Raw genomic sequence first — 18271 nt, 5'->3', positions numbered from 1 at the left:
TCTTGTTTGGAGGCAGGATGCCTTGCACCGGTCAACCTGTGGCCATCACCAATGTGAACAAAAGTGATTGCCCAGAAGTTGGGGGTGCTGCACGATCAGCCTCGGAAAAAGGAGCTGTTTGCTGCAACTACTTGGTACATTTCCCATCCTGTTTTTATTCTGCTCTGATCCGTAAATATTTAGGGTGCACGACCTGAAACGTGGTAGCGTTGATGAAAACAAACAGCTTGGTTACGTAGCATAAGCTCCGTGATAGCACTGAACTTACTCAGAGCAGGCTTCCACGCGGGTGCTTTGTTTACATAACACAGACAGGACAACAACACGACATTTGTTAATCGTGTCTATGCACGACTCTCCAATCTAGCTCAATTCAACAAAACCGAAGTAGACTCCCTCTTGTGGCTCTATTGAGTAATTGCACTTTAATTAGGAAGCAGAACACAAAACCAGCAAAATAAAAAAATAACTGCAGATGTATTTAATCAGTCACTAATATTTTTGCCCAATCACCATACCCCATTATGTACTGAGGGCAGATTATAATGTACAAAAAAAATGCGAAACCAAATAAAAACATTCAAATGTCTCAAAAGCACGGGAATGATTTGCTCCAGTTAAGCCGTAATTGAAACATAACGAGTTTGATAAATTAGATAAAACATGCAAACCCCCAGTATCATCATTCGATGCTTCTCTTAATGCTTTTTTATTTTCATACAGATATTGGATGGTTTTTCTAATCTATGGATGGATGCATGTAGCTGCAGCCTCCTAGATGACATCAGTCTCTCCCTTGTCCTCCCTCTGGAGACTCCTCCCATTGAAGCTATTGTTTATTGGGGCTGCTGATGCAGCTGTTTCTCCCCGTGTGTGTGTGTGTGTGTGTGTGTGTGTGTGTGAGAGAGAGAGAGATTGAGAGCAAGTAGGTGGGTGGGAATAGAAGTGCATGAGATCACTGGTGAGCAGCGAGCAGTCCCCAGCGCCATGTGGAAATCCACAAAGATGACTTCCTCTGAAACTAATTAATCGACGCCACAAGCCCATTACGCTCGGTTAAAACAATTAGCATCTGCACGTTGCGTGGGGGAAGCATTGTCTTCTCAGGCGAGAAAGGGGCATCACGCTGGGATATAAATGCCTGCGTGCGTGATCGAGCCAACGCTCCCCATTCGAATCAGTGGAGCCGAGCGCCATATGAAGCAGATGTGCGTCTAGGATCTATAGAACTAGTTTCAACACGAGCAGACGCATAGGGGAGAGGACACGCCCTGTGGAAACAGAGGTGGATTTAAATGACAAAGCCTGTTTTTGGCTTGGCGACTTGGTGCGTTGAGCTTGCTGCGTTCTTTGAAATGAGGGGAAACATACGTTTTCCCGCTAACCCATAAACGCTCATCTCCTGGAGTCCACTCCACTCACTCCAGCCAGATAATAGCCGGCTCCTCCTAACCCCTATTAGTGGCTCAGTCAAATGATCCATCCATTCCCATTGAGTGTCGACCACATGGAAAGGCCCATTTCTTCCCTGTTGTGCTGAAATGAAGGCGACGCGGACCGCTTGACAGGGTAATTACTTTTAATGAAATAATACAGCCATTGTAGACAGCAATTAAAAGTCGCTCTCACTCCACTCATTAAAGGAACTTACAGTTTACTTTCATTCCTCTGTTTTCTAATGATCCGAAGGCAGGCCTGTTAAAATCGAAAGGCTGCAGCGTGTTAACCCCCGGGGACCGGCCCTTAGGTCCTGTTGACTGCGAGAGCACACAAACAAAGAGAGGATGAGAGAATAAAGAATAGAAGAGAAGGAGGCTCTATAAACAGAGAGAAAGGTAGAAATAATCAACTAAACTCTTCACAAGACTCGAAGGAGCAAGTTTCCCCGAGGTGATCGCGGAGGTGTCGGGGTCCGCGTCTCAAGACGACATCAAAACACCGTCCGACGCCGCTCTTCTCTTTGTGTCGAAACAGGCGAGCAAACTTACATCATAAACACTGCCACGTAATCACAGATCAAGTACTTTTACGAATACTGTGATTTCATTTCGTAAAGTACCGAGAGACGCGCAGAGACGCGTTGCAGCGGCAGCTACGAGTTCTCTTTTCAAACCACGCCAGCGAGCTTCAAGAAGTGTTTGCTGAGCTAACAAATGCAAATTGACCACCATTTCCTCACAAAAGTAACATTTCCATATTGCCTTAATGGTTTTTCTTTCTCCGGTCGTCGTCCTCATGAATTTAGTCAGCGAGGCTTTCTAACTCCATCTCTTCTCTGCTCTTCTCTTTTTCTTTTCTCTCTGCAGCAATTTGGAAAGATTTTAGATGTGGAGATTATCTTTAATGAGCGAGGATCCAAGGTAAGTGAACTAGAACGCCAGCTGCTTCATTACCATGTACTTCTTCTGTTTCCTAATGATGGCATTAGTGTAGTGTGTACATTGGCTGAGAGTAGTGGTCTCTAAGCCTGGTCCTGGAGAGCTGCATCCACTGCCTTCCTGTCTCTCTCTCCCTATTGTTTTTGTTGTTTGTTGCAGCTCTCCCCCAAGTTGTGAATCATTAGCCCTGTCAATCAATTCATTATTGAGCTGTTTCACATTTCACTTAATCCAGCAACAGGCTGCAGGTCCTCCAGCATATGGAATTGAAACTGCTTGTTTAGAGACGGGGGTCCTCTTTGAAGCCTGGGCATTGATTGAAAAGGTCCTACATTATTCAGGTTTATCATTTTGTTTCAGACCGGATGAAAAACAAAGTTCTTTGTGATATTTACCAAATAAATGTAGTTTAGTTAAAATGAATTTGAAGGCTAATACCACGTTTATGAAAATACACGCCTGGAGAAGAACCTGCAGATCGAAACGCTGCCTCCAAGAGAATTGAATTATTAAAGTGAAGCTTAAGATTGTGTAGACGTTCCCCTTCTTTCTTACATCTATTACTTTTAACACACTTGTCCAACTTTGGGCAAAAAGAGCTTCATCTATTGGCCACAAGTTATTTTAAAGAAACTGGTTGGGGTGAGGACTGGCGGTGTTTGTCGGCTCTTTGACTTCTGTGGCACTCGGGTCGCAGCTTGCTGGTTTGTGCCGAGGTTGAACGTCTTTAAAAGAAGGATACAAACTTTATTAGAAAAGAAAAAAAACACCTCTGCAATACATCGGGCCATTATCTTTTTTCTAATTTTAATGTATTCAGACATTCTCATTGAGATTAAAATCTGTTTTTCAAGGGAGAACAAAAACATTAAGAGGAACACAATGAGCAGGCAGAAACAAAAGAACACAATAAACAAGGAATTAATAAAAACAGCAGCAAAAAACATCAGATAATAAAGCTTTAGGAACTCTAAGGGGAACGTCGGTCTCCGGTTTGAGGTTAGTTTGCAGTACCTGAAACCTTTTTTACCCAGAGTAGTGCATGAGAATGTTTAATTAGATTTAAGTGTGATAAATAATAAAACTGATGAAGGGTTTAATTGCCGGAGTGCTGATGGGCCCGCAGAACAATACTGAATATCTCGATTGTCTAAGACAGGCTGTGGACGTTTGTGTTTACGAGTTGGTTCGATGTTGAATAGAAATCTTTAATTGAGTGTTTTCATAGTGTGTGACTGTCTGTGCTTTATATATGTGTAAAAAGTGCTTAACATGCACAGTAGGCTAATAGGCTACATTAACTTAACTGTTCTAAGTTATATTAAAAATACTAAAATTTGAAGCTTTTGCCCCTGATGACTTACAATGATAGAAACACTCGTCATTAGAAATGTGTAGATTCAAGTTTACTGACAGATGGCTGGATAATAGAGATTACTCTGTGTGTTTTAGGAAACTAGTAGAAAAATTTAAAAATTATACATTTTGTTTGTTTGTGTTTCTTAAACACAACTTAATACTATAATTTTTTCTTTCTCCGGTCGTCGTCCTCATGAATTTAGTCAGCGAGGCTTTCTAACTCCATCTCTTCTCTTCTCTGCTCTTCTCTTTTTCTTTTCTCTCTGCAGCAATTTGGAAAGATTTTAGATGTGGAGATTATCCTACATTTGTATAGTTACACATTAACAACCTATGGATTTAATTTAACAGTTAGTACCATTTAAAGTCTAGGACAGGTAGAGCCATATACACCAAGGTGGAGAATGCCACACAGTTGGTAGGCATTTTAAAGGAGGCTGCAGTAATTGCAAAACATCATTAGAAGACTGAATCAGTAACTCTGCAGGAACAGGATTGGGGCATATATCACAGTATCATCAGCAAAGAAGTTTATAGTGAGAGGAAATAAAGTGCAAAACAACTAAAAAAGGCCACAAACCAAAACCCTTATTTAAGATGTTTTTGAAAGGAAACATGACTTAAAGGGAAGTAAATACTACTGCTGGGGACTATTTTCAGCTGCAGACCTGGTGCTCAGGTGACAATCTCCAGTAGCAGAGCAGTGTATGTGTAAGCAGTGGGTCTTTGCGGTGACTCTGTGATGTGTTTTTAATAATTCATGGACGGCAAAGGGATATACAAGGAAGCACGATACTTTAGTTTTGTCTTTTTGTACAATTTGCCGACAAAGAAAAACGCAGAATGCAGACAGCAGTGTTCTTAAAGGTCACCCGTGCAGAAAATAAGAAATACTGCTTATAATTCAAGCTGCGCCTCCTTAAACAACATTGTGAACTTGCACACCTTGGATCATTTCTACATTTGTCTCAAAGATAATTTGTACTCGTAAACACGCCAACCAGCCGCCAGAAAAATGGCCACAGCGTTGATGCGTTACTGCAGTATCAGTCTCCCAACCAGGACAGGTGAAGCCTGCGGAGGTGTGAGCAGCCGAGAGCTACTCATCCAGCTGTTCATTTAATAGAGTGTACTAAGCTCCACAGCTTTCCATTCATAAAGGCGACAGGCTCCCTGGCTGGGTGTTGAGGCATGAATGCTATTGATTCCCATTCATACCTGGGAGTACTTTGGGCTCGTATACAGGCGTGCAGGGAGCCCCAGAACCAGGCGACGCTGCTGCACTCAGCCCCTTCTGCCAGACAAGATTGAGCACCGGATAAACCGGTCTCCTCCGCCCGTAACAAGCATTTATTGTTTGTGCCCTACAAAGCCATTACCCATGATGCCTCTCTCCCTCTTGCACTCTGTGTGCTATATAATGAACCTACCAGGCCATTAATAAACAATCTATTTCCTATGAAGCTTTGGCAATTTGCATTCAATATGTTTGTCTCCTTTGAAAAATGGTGGCTCCACTCTGTGCTCTTGTAAGCTAATTATTTGTGCATGATAAAAAAAAGATAGAGGGGGTAACCACAGTCGGGTGAATGTCCAAAGGATTAATTTTGCCCTCAATTCCTTTTTTGAATTTATTTCTTTATCTCTCTTTCCCCAAGGACAGGTCGCGTGTTATTTATGCTAGAAATAGCAGCCCGGAGATCCTGCGTATGCATACAAGATCACTCCGCTCGCCATCTCTCACATGTATTACATCCTCAAGCAATTATCAGGCAGCGCCGGCCATGCTCTCTCTCCCTCAGCCTATACCTCTATAAGTATATATAGAAACCACAGGAATGGGACTTGTTTGGCCAGAATATCTTAAAGCTTGCGCTATAGAGAGTCCAGTATCCCAGTCCACATAACTCAAGGAAGTGACAAACCCCCCAGGGGAGGCAGGCAGAGAGAGTTTGGAGAGGTTGGGTATATTTTGGTCGGGGTTTAAAGTCAATATCGGAGCTCTTCTCTATCACAGACGAGCATATTTGCAATGACACCATTCACTTTTCTTTTCTTTTTTTTGTTGCATCAATGAGCCGGTGTAATTTCGCCTCCATAAAATGGCCCACCTATTAGTGCAGTGAATAAGAAACAGCCAGAGATCAAGTTAACGTGTCTGTTCAGAGAATTCATCCTCACTCCTTGTGCCGTTGCCCACGCCTTCAAAGGGAGACGGCGGCTGTGCCGCTGAAGTTGTGTAGATAATTATACGACTATTATGGCAGCCGCTGCTTCCTGACATTCACCCATGGCACCGGTGCTGTGCTGTTTAATTGGGTAAAGCAGGCAGGTTTGTTGGTGTTGTTGTGTGAGGTCACGTCACCGTTATCCTCTTCTCCTCGGATCTCTCTGTTTGCTGTTTCCTGACGCCTCACTAACTGCCTCTAATTAATCTGGCTGCTTACAACTCGACTCTGCTGCTCACCTACTCCTGTCTTCTCACCTCTCTCTCCCTTTTCTCCTCCCTTCCCTTTTCTTCCTCCTCTGTGTGTGTGTCCATCTTTTCCTTCTCCTTTGTCTCTCTACCAATGGCTAATGTGGTGCTCTCAGGGCTTTGGGTTTGTAACTTTTGAAACAAGCACAGATGCTGATCGTGCACGGGAGAAACTAAACGGTACAATCGTAGAGGGACGCAAAATAGAGGTGCTTTCATTTTTCCCTTTATTCTCATCTTCTCTTCTGCCTGCCTGCTGCCTTCTCAACTTACCCATAAACCTCTGCATAAGCATGCGGCTGCTCTGTCTGTGCGTGTGGTGCCTGAATGTATGCATGCATGACGGTGCGTTTAAATCCTTCTCGGCAGAATGCGGCATCCATACACGTCAACACCAGTTGTCCATCATTACCTGACAACGCAGAGTGAATGCATGCCATCAGTCGTGCATTCCCCTATCGCCACCGTTTAGTGTTGCCTGCTCTAATTCTGTTTTTGTTTACGACGAGCCGAGCCCGCACTCGGCCGTTCTCATCAGGTCAATAGAAGAAAATCAAAGCACTGTCTGTGTTTTGCTTTTGGAATCCATTTGTTTATCCAACCAATTCTGAGGATGCTTTTTTTTATTATTATTATTATTCATACCTGTGGGTAATTGGTGCATGCTTTCCCTCTCTTTCCAGTAATATAATCATCTGTAAGAAAATTGAAATGATGAATAAATTCATGAAAGGGCGAACCAAAACTCAATCACACTAAAGTGCTACAAACAAATTTACATAATCATTTATTTTATGAATCCGTCTTTATTCATCTTGGTTTGCTGCTCGCTTGTAGCTCGCCGTGGATACGCGGATGGTAAATGTAAAGGTCAGTAATCACAGGCTTTGTGTTTGCTGCTTGGAACAGGTGAACAACGCGACAGCACGAGTGATGACAAACAAAAAAGTGGCCAACCCGTACACGAACGGTGAGTGGCAAACTAAACGATAAGAGTTCGCTCGTAGTCGTCGCTGTGAGTGAAGTTTTTCTTTCGGTCCTCTCGCCAGGCTGGAAGCTGAATCCGGTGGTCGGAGCTGTCTACGGTCCTGAACTGTATGCCGGTAAGAGCCGTTTACTGTGTTTTTCTCTCCACCTCCCGCTGTACGCATCGCACCGTACCCGAGGCCGCTATCAGCCACCGCCTGTCCCAGTCTGACCCCTGAATTTCTACAATCAGGTTCATCCTGAACCTACTGAACATGAAATTCCCCTCGAATCAAAGTGAATCGGAGAGCGGCTCAGATAAGCAGTGGATGATCCAAGCCTCTCTGAGTGGCTGAGGGAGCCTGAGCCATTGTTTGCGCGGTGTGCAACTGTAACGCTGGAAAAAAAATGATTTCGAGAGCAAGCGCCCCTGCAACTGTTATCAGATTGTGGAGGCTGCTGCTGTGGATGGATTTGCCAAGTGCGCCAGATTGACTTTTACAGAGCTAACCGAATAAAGGAGATTGAGTGAGCGATATTGTTGGCACCTACCCTGTCGAAGGCCGCTATTCCTTCTGGTCTCGGTAATGGAGGAATGAGATGAGCTCAGTGGGGTTTTCCCTATCTCTCTCTGCCTCGACATGCCAGCTTTATTGCTGTATGTTATATGAACCCTTTGCATTTTAATGAGGGGGAAATGGTACTATTTCATTTGGAAGAAGTGCTGAGCACATCGCGCCACTTTAACGGCTTTCCTTTCTGCTCATTAGACTAAAATCTGTTCATTCCCCGGACAGCTTTACGGCGAACCTCTAAATAACTGTCCATGACAGAAAGCAGTCATCTATCATTTTTATTTCATCCCCAACCCCTCGCCCCCTCCGAGCCTCCTCCCTCGCCTCCCACTCCCCACCTCCCCCCACCAACATTCCTTTAGTTTCGACATCTCCTGCCGATAATTATTCACACACACAAACGTACGCTCGTCCCTCTCCTTCTTGCACGCTCAGGCACAAAAAACGTGGCGCCTTTTCTCTAAATTGAAAATCGGGACGTTAAGTAAGTCTCAGCTTACGTAAACAATAATTTCACTTGACCCATATCCACGCGCAACGCTAACACCTGCCCTGCTTCTCAGACCAAAGCACTCCAGCACACAGAAATAGATAACCTATGTAGAGCACAGACTCAAATACATGTCCCCTCTTCCATGCACACACTCTCTACTTCGCTTTCTCTCTCTCACACACACACTTCCCAAATCATCTCATAAATCAGAGGGAGTGTGGTCCACCACTCCAGGCAGGGGAAGCAGGAGGGGTTGGGTGATTTATTGGCTGCTAATTTTTCAAGTCGTCTTGACATGGCGCTGGAGTTTGCCAAGCCTAAACGACAACATATGCTTGCCAGCTGGGAAGATGGGAAACATAAATAAGAGATACATTTTTGAAACAAAACCTCCCTAATGAGCAGCAAAAGGCTGTTTTAACTCGCTAAAAAACAAACTCTGACCAGCTTGTTGACTGTTGCATTCTTCTTCTACTCTTCCTTTAAAAAAAAAAAAGAAAAAAATGATGACCACATTCAGGACATTTTCCAAAATCATCACAGCTACAGTTAATATACTTTTGGTGGGAGTAAAATGGGATATAAAGGCGATTAATCACTGTTTATCAGTCCTCATTTCTGTGCAGGAGATCAGTGAAATTGGTAGCCATAAATCCTGGCTGGGTGACAGCGCACTTCGTCTCCATTCGTCCTGGCGCTACAGGTTTATTGTCCTCAAAACCCATTCAGGAGAATGACGGATGAGAGCCTCATACCGGCTCCCCGCTCTTAACCTCTTCCAGGGTAGATTGGCTCCTCCTCTGCGTGGAGGAGGGGGTAGGAGGGTTCTCGGTAGGGTACTGGCAGCCAGCTCCAAACGTGGGTCCGTGTTCTCCGTTGCCACCTAATACCCAAACCTCCCATGGAGCCCTGCTGAAGGGGTGGCAGAGGACAGCGGTGTGGTCCAGAGAAAAAGAGGCATGGCAGTGGGGTTCCCAGTCAGATGGAGGGATTGGCAATAGCACATGGCTGTGGCACAAATCATAGTGTGAGGTAGCTGGTAGGCATCCAGTACCAGTGCTCATTTTTATCCTGTGTTAGCGAGCGCTAAACTTTTGTAGAACAAGCCCCAGAATCTGTGCTCCGCTATCCAAATATAGTATGACAAGAGTCTGGCTCCATCCATACAGATGCAGCAAGTAGGCGTGTAGCTAAAAACGGCACAAATGTCGGGACTCTGTTTTACGTTATTTGTTGTTAATGTGACATCATTCGTCAGGGTGAGCGGCACATCCCGTGCATATTGCATTCTCAGCTCATCTTATTGCAATTGGCAAACTTGCGCTGGATGTTTTCAGCACCATGGACAGCTGTCACTTAGAAATCCCTTCGTATGGCTCGGCTCTCCTCAGACTAACGCAAAGAGACTCTTCTCGGCAGCTAATTCCCAGGAAGACAGGAGATGAGTAGCTTTTCATTCACCAGTTCATATTTTTCTGCGACTAAGGTGGAGGTTTCTTTTTTTTTTCTTCTTTTTTGAGGACTCGTGAAAAGCTACCAGCTGTGTAAATGACAGAAAAGAAAGGCTAATTGCCATCTTAACATATGTAGACAGATCCTCTCATTGTTGGAGTGTACTTTAGGGGGATAATTAAGCTCCAGACTCTTGATTAGATTAAGCTGTTTTTTTGGTCCCCAGTGCGTGGATTAAGTGCTCATTGCCCGATGTATTTGAGCAGGAAGTATTAGAGAGATCAACCTTGTGGAAAATCAGATCTTTCTTTATGGGAGCCGGTTATGACCCCATCATTGGCACAGAGCGGGATTACCTCGGGTCCAACTGGCTCTGCAGGTATTGAGCTTCTCTCAAGTTGACACATATGACATACGAGGTGCAGCGTGACCCCGCCGCCCTTCAGCGCATAACTCATATTTTCTCCAGCCCCCCTCCCGGAAAGGGTGTTTGACTTTGGTGGCTAGACCAGGTTTGCGCTCTCATACGCTGTTGCTGTTGTTGCTTTTCATGGGCTTACCAAGGTGTGACAGCGCCTTTGATTTATGGGTTATTATTGAAGCAGTGTAGCCTATCGCCAACTCATTATGAGTTTACATTCACATACATCACCGCATGCATATTGCATACAAATTTTAAAAAAAAGAGAAGGAAGCAATTGGGCTTTGTGGGAGCCCAGAAACAGCGGCGATTTGTTAAGAAGAGGGCAACGCACCTCGAAAACTATCAAGGATTGTTTTTGCCCTTTAGCGGCCGTGCTCAGATGTCCACTGCTCCAAAAAAAGGAGGGACTAATTTAAATGTCAAGGTCAGCGTTATAAATCACCCGGGAGGCAAAGGGGGCACCGTCCCAGTCCAGGCCATCCACGGGTGTGTTGGCAGCAAAGAAAGCGCCCCGCACATTGGTGGGCGGGTGAGGTGTGGGCGTCACCTGGCCAAATGAGACGCAAAGTTTGAATATGTGTGCGGACCCACTAATGGAGCGTGATGTTAATGGCAGAAGACATTAAACCGGGCTCTCTGTGTTTTTAAAAGCACCACTAATCTGTCTCCCTGTCAGCTTTATTGAAGCAGCGAGGCTAGGGTGAGCATCGTCCATTAGGGTGCTCACTGGTCTCGACCAAATGCAGGGCTGGCGCTGCACACGGCAGAGTACCATCAGGCTGTCACTCCCCAGGCACAAACCCATACAGCACCGCTTACCTACGAGCTGCCATGGAACTTCATTGTAGTCTAGTTTGTCGGAGATTGCGAGGGACTGGCGGGTCGTCTGAAACAGGCCGGATGCGTGTTATTAACCCGCATTATTTACCCCAGCCGAGGCACCGCGTCACCCCACCAAACCAAATCAGACTCGAGCTCCACATCACAGAGTGATCTGTGATTGGGGAAAGTGAAGCGGTCCGTGATGAATTCATCCAAAGCGTGTCGCGGAAATGAATAAGGCGAAGAGTAAGGTGAGGAGAGGGTGACGAAGGGGCGTTTCTGGGGATAAAGAATAACGGAGCTGACTGTGCTGTGATGGACCAGACGTTGGGGGAGGGAGAGAGGGCGAAGACCAGAGGGAAGGGAGCAGTGAGGGAATTACAATTGCTGGAAAAGTAGAGGCCAGCTTAATCATGTCTAGAGATCAGTGTGTTTGTATGCACCTCCACAGCCTGTAATCAGACAGCCAGTGGACCGATTGAAGGTTAAGTGGAGAGCTGACGATCACATCGGCTGTCCTCTAATCTGCGACCGTGGCTATTTTGTCGCACCGTCACACCAACCCTTACTCATCACCCCGAAGCCTTTCACCCCAACTGACCCTTTTCACGTTCAGTGGTAGCCATCAGCAGAGGACAGAGCATGTGGCTGTGCGATTGGCTAAAGATGGTCCCAGATGGGTTTGGAGATGGGGGTCATGCTGAGGTTTGGGACTTGGCTGTCCTGCCCATCTGCTCCATTTCCCCTCGGGGAAGTTCAGAACGTCTAGTCAAGTTGTTCAACAACCTTTACCGCCTGTTCGTCTCCGCCCGACACCGAGAAACGCCCTCTACCTCTACCCCGTCCACCCTCCCGCTGCTCTTTGTTGCTAGCCCATTGTGTCTAAACTATGCAAAAGCCGTGGTGCGAAACTAGTGGTATTGCATCCATTACCTGCCCAGCTTCAAGGCTGCCCCTCACCAGGCATCGGGAAAGGATGCGTACAGCAAATGTGGATCCTTGCTGAGTACGGCACAAAGCAGCGAGCTGGGAAAGGGGAGAGTGCTCGATGAGGCGCACCTAGAAAAGATTAAATCTATTGTTTCCTTGTCTTCCCTATAATGCATTCTGTCATAGGGAAAGCAGTGCCACACGTCTCTCTCTAATGTATTCTGTCATAAGGTAAGCAATGCCAAGTCGAGGATGTTCTCTGAAAGTCATTTTCTCTTCTTCTCGTGTGTGTTTTTGTTCTATAGTAACAGGATTTCCCTACCCTGCCACAGGCGCTACGGTGGCCTATAGGGGTGCCCACTTGCGGGGACGGGGACGGGCTGTGTACAACACATTCCGCACAGCTCCACCTCCACCACCAATCCCAGCTTACGGAGCGTGAGTACTGACCCTCCGAGGCCCGGTTCGGGTCGCATGATATTTTTGTCTGGTACGATAAGTTTTAGCTTTTATACACTCTTTCAGACATCAAGACAAAATGCGTGTTGTGGACTGTTCCTCCTGATGCAAAGTAGCACACGACATCATCAGTGTCAGGCCGTAACTGGGCTGATACTGTGTAGTCTGAACACAACGAACACTTTTTATATAGATAGCTGTCGTTTGGTTAGATTTCACGCTGCAGTATGAATGAAACTGTACCCAAGACTGCTCCGACTGAATTTATGCCCAAACTTTGCTTTTCTACTCATAATTTCAAAGAAATCTTTCTGTTGCGTCTCAAGACCGTGCCCTCCTGCAGGAAACCCGCTTGTCTAACATAGCCAGGCAGCATTGCTGCTGTAATTTTACATATTTTTTTATCTGCGCACATGTCTGAAGAGAACTTTGGTATCTGCGGATATACATAACCGAACCCTGCCCGTCCTTACATTTGTACAGCGTGTGTTGACAAAGGAGTAACTGACAAAGTCAAGGTGAGAGCTGCGATAGTGTATTACCAGTCAGATCTCACTGGACTGTGACCGGGGCCCGTGCTGATCTTCTGGCTTTATGCAAGCCTGCCTCGCACTCGTCTCTTATCAGCGCTGGTCTGTGTGGCCGTGGGAGAGGTCTGACGGAGGCTGGCCGCTGCCCCGCCATAGCTGTCTATCTGTGATTAGATCTGGATCTGTCTTAGTGCGGTGGGACTCGCAGCTGAGACTGGAAATCCCACATCCCCATTCGCCTCCTTCCCACTCGGGAACCCCTTTGCTGCTGATGGCAGCCGGTTGATTTATATAGCCTAGTCATGTGACGCAGCTCCTTCACTGCCTTCTTTTGTCCTCCCTCTCCACCGCCAGCCCTCCTGATAGCAACTGCAGCAACTGGAAAGACAAACAATTTTACCAGAGCAGAAAATTGGACAGGGATGTGAAACCGTTACACCTTTCAGTTTGTGTCATTCATTATTTGTGGTACAGCGAGCTAAAGCTGCTAAGAGCTGACCCCACAGACCTGCAAATGGTCAAAATAGGAAAATTGGCAAAGGCTGAGAGTCGGTGGGGTCGGATGCAGTCCAAGTCAACTAACTGTGCTTTCCTGTTTCGCACGTTCACAGGGTGGTGTACCAAGATGGCTTCTACGGTGCAGAGATCTATGTAAGTACAGTTGACTTTTCTTCTAGATGAAACAGAAGTAAAACAGACAAGAAGCCCAGCCCTGGAGACAAAAACGTGATCTCCTCAGCCCCCAGCCTCGCTGCCAAGCCGGCGTCGATTAGGCCTCCGTCTACTGTGCCAAGAAACTCAACAACAAAATTTAAAACCCCCTCAGCTCCTCCCTCCTCTCCCTCTTTTCTTCCTATGATCTCAGACTTTGGCAAAGAGGCAGACCCTGACTCAGTGTCCCATGTCAAGTTTGGTCATTTATTCCTTTAGATTTGTCTGGAGGTTTTTAAGTCTCCCCCCCCCCCCGCCAGCTTTCTTTCTTCTTGTTACCTCTCTGGTGTTTTTGCATTCACTCCGAGGGTTTGGCTGGGATATCCCCTGCTTGCCCCAGGGGGTCTGCGCAGACCTGAGTGGAGCCGGTTCCTCCCAGCCATCAGCAAGTGGGAGATAAGAGAAGCCGCAGATAAAGGGATTAACTGTCCCTCTGGAGCTGTCCGTGCAGGCAGGGTCACATCGGGGGCTGGCCCTGCTGCACCTCGCCCTTGACAGAGAAGAGCGTGGACTCTGTGGAGATAATGCTGAAATTACCACGCTGCCCCACTTTGACACGAGTCCAAACGTTTGCGAGGAATGTAATTTGTCCCTTTTGGGGTTTTTTTTTTTTCCACCGCAGTGAGATGACTGTCTGTGCAGCAGCAGCAATGACAGTTCCTTCTCACTTTCACCCTGACAAAGACCGGTGTCTGGGAATGAAATGCTAAACCCAAGTGATCCATGACTTACACACCGGCCCGCACGATAGGGCCGTATTTCACCGGCTTTTGTTGTAGGGACACCCACCACTGTGGAAGAGACCCGGGCTGTGCTCTGAGCGATGTTGTTTGTCTCTCACGCTCATTTAGCCACCTCCAGCTAAGTCCTACACAGCTATGTCCCCTGACCGAGGCCTGGCCAGGTCGGTCCATCACTCAAAGCGTCAGGCCGGCCCCTGGTGCTTTACTGCCATTAGTTTTGGCAATGGCCACTGCATTGCTTCAGACTGGCTGAGAGTATGTGAAGGTCTCGAGTGACCAAGAGGGAGCCGTCCCACAGCCCTCAGTGTCCTATACAATCATTCAGTGGACACTGGCGTGCTGTCAAAAGCAGCCAGCTGTTCTGTCAAGGCTTCTGCTAATACATTAGCAGAAGGGGGGGGGGGGAACGAATGCATGCACATATAAATGCACATACGTGGCATGCGCTAATGCATATGCATGCATAGACACACACGGCACACCCACATATTCCCCATGACAAAATAAAAAATGTGCTGCGCGGCCGCGTGCAGGATTTGACAATGTGGGAGAGTGATTTATTGTTCCGTGTTTGTTCAGGCTGTTGCTGTAATCAACACATTCCCAAGGCATGACCGTCCCACAGGAAGTCATCCGCTTCAATTGCTGTGACTTCCTGTCCCCTTGGTAAACATCAAGGAGCGGAATTCGATCGCCGTGGCCCCGATTTCGCTTGCACCCGCGACCTCGGCCGACTCACCGTTACTTCGCGATGTCGCTCTGCATCGGACACCCCCCTCCCCTTGAGTTTAAAAATAAATGAAAACATGCATTATTAAAAGCCACCTATCCACCGTATGGACACAGATGGGCACACACTCCACTGGCACTAATAGAAAAACAGTGGGAGAACAGCTTCATTTTTCAAGGAGAGTAATAGCAGCACTCCACAATGAGGTCTTTAATTCCTTCCCCATTCTGGCAAATGAATACAGCGGTCCTGACTCCCCAATGGTCCGACCGTCTTCTGCCTTCTTTTGTGAGCCGGGGGGGTCATGTATAAGGGGAAAAAAGGGGGAGATCTTCAATTACGGAGCAGCGGCGCGCCCTCAATCTAAAAATGGGCCGAATGTGGGGATTTGGCTCACGTTGCCTCCGTTGCTGCGCTTCGGATGAGCCTCCGGTGCGACAATGACTTGCTCCCCCTAAACGCGCTGCCTCTCAGAACATCATTCATTCTCTTGTTGCCACCACCTGCCTAACACACCATATATCAAACAGCACCCTCTGGTGTCTCACGGGGAGGCTGCAGTCGGGGAGTGTGAGCAGATGAGCAAACTACTGCGTGGTGACATTTAACCATTAAGGCAATTTGAGGCTGTGTGTGCGCAAGTGGTTGTTTTCTTGCGTCTTTGAGAGCTAACCTTTGTCTGCACAGGTAATCACTGATTAAATATGGTGGTATTTTTTTGTTCTTTTACAGGGTGGCTATGCAGCATACAGATTTGCCCAACCCACCACCACCACCGCTGCTTACAGTGACAGGTGAGGGTCTCAGATTGTATGAGACTGATTCTCTTGTATGTAATTTGAGGGGTTTTAAAGACAAAAATCTCCGTAAAGTTATTAATTAATAGACCCTGTGCACGAGAAAATGCTAACTTCCTGGTTTGAGACCGGATGTAGGGTTGTACGTTTCCGGTAGCTTTACTTTGCGGTCAAGATATCCTCCAAAATCATGTCCAGAAAACGGAAAGATGGCGTTAAGTTACAAAGAGCAGAAGGTGGGAACACTCACCACTGTTGTGTCATAAAAAATCTAATGATCAATTTTGACGTTTAAAGAGTTTAGATCGATCAGTTGTTTGGAGAACTGCAGCAGAAGACACATCGTCCACATTCAGAAGCACTGGTCTGATGATTTAAACAGGTGAAGAATAGTCAAACCAGATGTTTCCCCCGTTATGTTGATATCAGCTCATCAAGTACACACCTACACACCATGTTAACAAACCGTGAAAAAAAGCCACACCAGCAATCATTCATTTTTTGTAAGGGTTTCTATACATTAATATTTACAAAGGGTATGTTGTGACTTACCTTCAAAATTACAGCGGTTCACCTTTCACCTCGCTGTTTCGCAGATTTTTTAGTGCAAGTTTGCACGTTTTTTTTTTACGTCACATCCTGCGTCCTGATCGCTGCAGACGATCTCCTCCGTGACATCTCTCCTGTACAGTACAGAATCGCTGCATCGATCGCTGGCAGTGTGACTCTGAAGTGCAGTACTGTATGTCCACGAAACGTTTTGCACCGTCTTTGCTGCCTACTTGATTTCACCTATTTTAGAACATAACACCCGCGAAATATAACATTTGAATTCATTTTTTCTTTTGCTCTGAGGTGCAGGGAAAAAATATCGACAACTCTATGAACAGCATTTACAGATATATTGGGTAAATGCCCAAGACATCTATAGAAATGTAAATCGCCGCTTAACTTGTTTTGGACCGTAAACCAGGCGCGAATAGCACACCGGAAATAGCATATGCTAACGTGCACATAGTCTATTGGCTGTAACTGGGAATATTGAGGCTGTTTTGAGTGTTTCCCATAATTCCATAAGACAAGGCTGACTTCAGCCATCGTTAGCGTTCACTTCTCAAGTGCTTAAAGAAACAGAAATGCATTGCAGAGCAGGCACAGGCTACTTTTTTTCTCCACGAGCAGCTGTTGAGAAAATGCTGAATTGAAAGTAAAAACACGGACATGTTTCCGATGTGTCCGACTCGGCTCCCGAGAACTTTTGATTTAAAGCAACAAGTTGATCCCACAGGCTGTGAAACAGGGGAAATTACTGGGAGAAGGAAAAAGGAGTGCGCCTCTAAATATGTCCTCATAAATCTCATAAATGCAGCCATCGCTGTGTCGGAGTAGCAAAGGGTGGGCTTCAGCTTTAAATAATTAGTGTTTTCCCACCAAAAATGATCATATCTACAGGAGACGTGATAGTAGGAGAGCGCGTGTGATGAATGGGGGCTGCTCCGGCAGCATTTTACAATATTCTGTGGAGGGTTATTTTGGGTTTCTTCCTCTCGAGTTATCTTATCTATTAGGCAAACCGCTATATTCTTTTTAGCTCGGAGCTAAAGAGCACACACGCGCACGGAGAAAAAAAGACTAACCTTGTTGGACTCGATGAGAAAAGCAGTGATATATGTCGTGACTCTCCGCTTGTGAGGGGAGAGTGGGTATATCACTGCGGTATTTATTAATGGCCTCGGGTCTGCGGAGGGGAGGTGGGGAGACGGAGAGAGGCAGAGATGGACCAGCGGGAACTCTATCACTTCTGAGTGATGTCACTCTGGTTCAGGTGTGCTCTGTTTGAGGAGGCGTCGCTGATTCATTTCGGCCCCGAAAGCCGTTGTCAGCCGGGATGTGGGCCGGTTTGGGAATCTAATCTGGGAAGGATTGAGCATGTCACTTGTGATAACGTACACCCTGCCTGAGAGCCTGAAGATCATATCGATAATGTAAGATTTATCAGGCCTCGCCGCGGTTCGAATTATGAGCAGCCGCGCTCTGCGAGAGCAGAAATTGGACGGCGGCTTTTTTTCCCTCTCCGAGTGATTTAATTCGTGTTTCTCTTGCCTTTACTTTTCTCTGAGATTTAATATAATTCGCCCCAAGTTGTTTGTTTTGCTTTGTCTGTTTGTTTCCTTTTGAATAAGCGGTCATGCCCACTGGATCAATAAGGGTTTGCTGGTGTTGTCTCAGCCGCACCTTATCAGACTTTACCGTGGAGCCGTCAGCCAATCATAAAAAAAGAGGTCGCCGGGATTGAGGAAGGCGTGTGAAACCCTGCAAAATATGAAACATTTATTATCCGAAAAGCCCACACCGCTCACAGGCTGCATTACCAAAGCCCTTTAAGTAACTAAAGAGAGTTGGTACAGGCGAGGCTGATGAATCAA

At 46.3% G+C, this 18271-nt stretch overlaps 1 protein-coding gene across 11 annotated transcripts in view; it reads left to right on the top strand.

Annotated features, from left to right (window-relative positions):
- Positions 1 to 18271, top strand: part of LOC113020226 (RNA binding protein fox-1 homolog 3) — a 421260-nt gene that overhangs the window by 391493 nt on the left and 11496 nt on the right. For 9 of the 11 annotated variants that reach the window (XM_026163999.1, XM_026164003.1, XM_026164001.1 and 6 more), the window contains 7 exons: positions 2307 to 2360; positions 6330 to 6422; positions 7123 to 7183; positions 7263 to 7316; positions 12181 to 12313; positions 13476 to 13515; positions 15781 to 15842. In XM_026163999.1, the coding sequence (XP_026019784.1) occupies positions 2307 to 2360; positions 6330 to 6422; positions 7123 to 7183; positions 7263 to 7316; positions 12181 to 12313; positions 13476 to 13515; positions 15781 to 15842 (497 nt within the window). The remainder of the gene's footprint in view (positions 1 to 2306; positions 2361 to 6329; positions 6423 to 7122; positions 7184 to 7262; positions 7317 to 12180; positions 12314 to 13475; positions 13516 to 15780; positions 15843 to 18271) is intronic. The other 2 variants (XM_026164005.1, XM_026164006.1) reach the window with 2 other exon arrangements.

This window comes from Astatotilapia calliptera, chromosome 4 (genome assembly GCF_900246225.1).
Source record: "Astatotilapia calliptera chromosome 4, fAstCal1.2, whole genome shotgun sequence".
Lineage (NCBI taxonomy): Eukaryota > Metazoa > Chordata > Actinopteri > Cichliformes > Cichlidae > Astatotilapia > Astatotilapia calliptera.
Note: the sequence above shows the minus strand (reverse complement) of the source record. Positions and strands in the feature narration are given on the sequence as shown.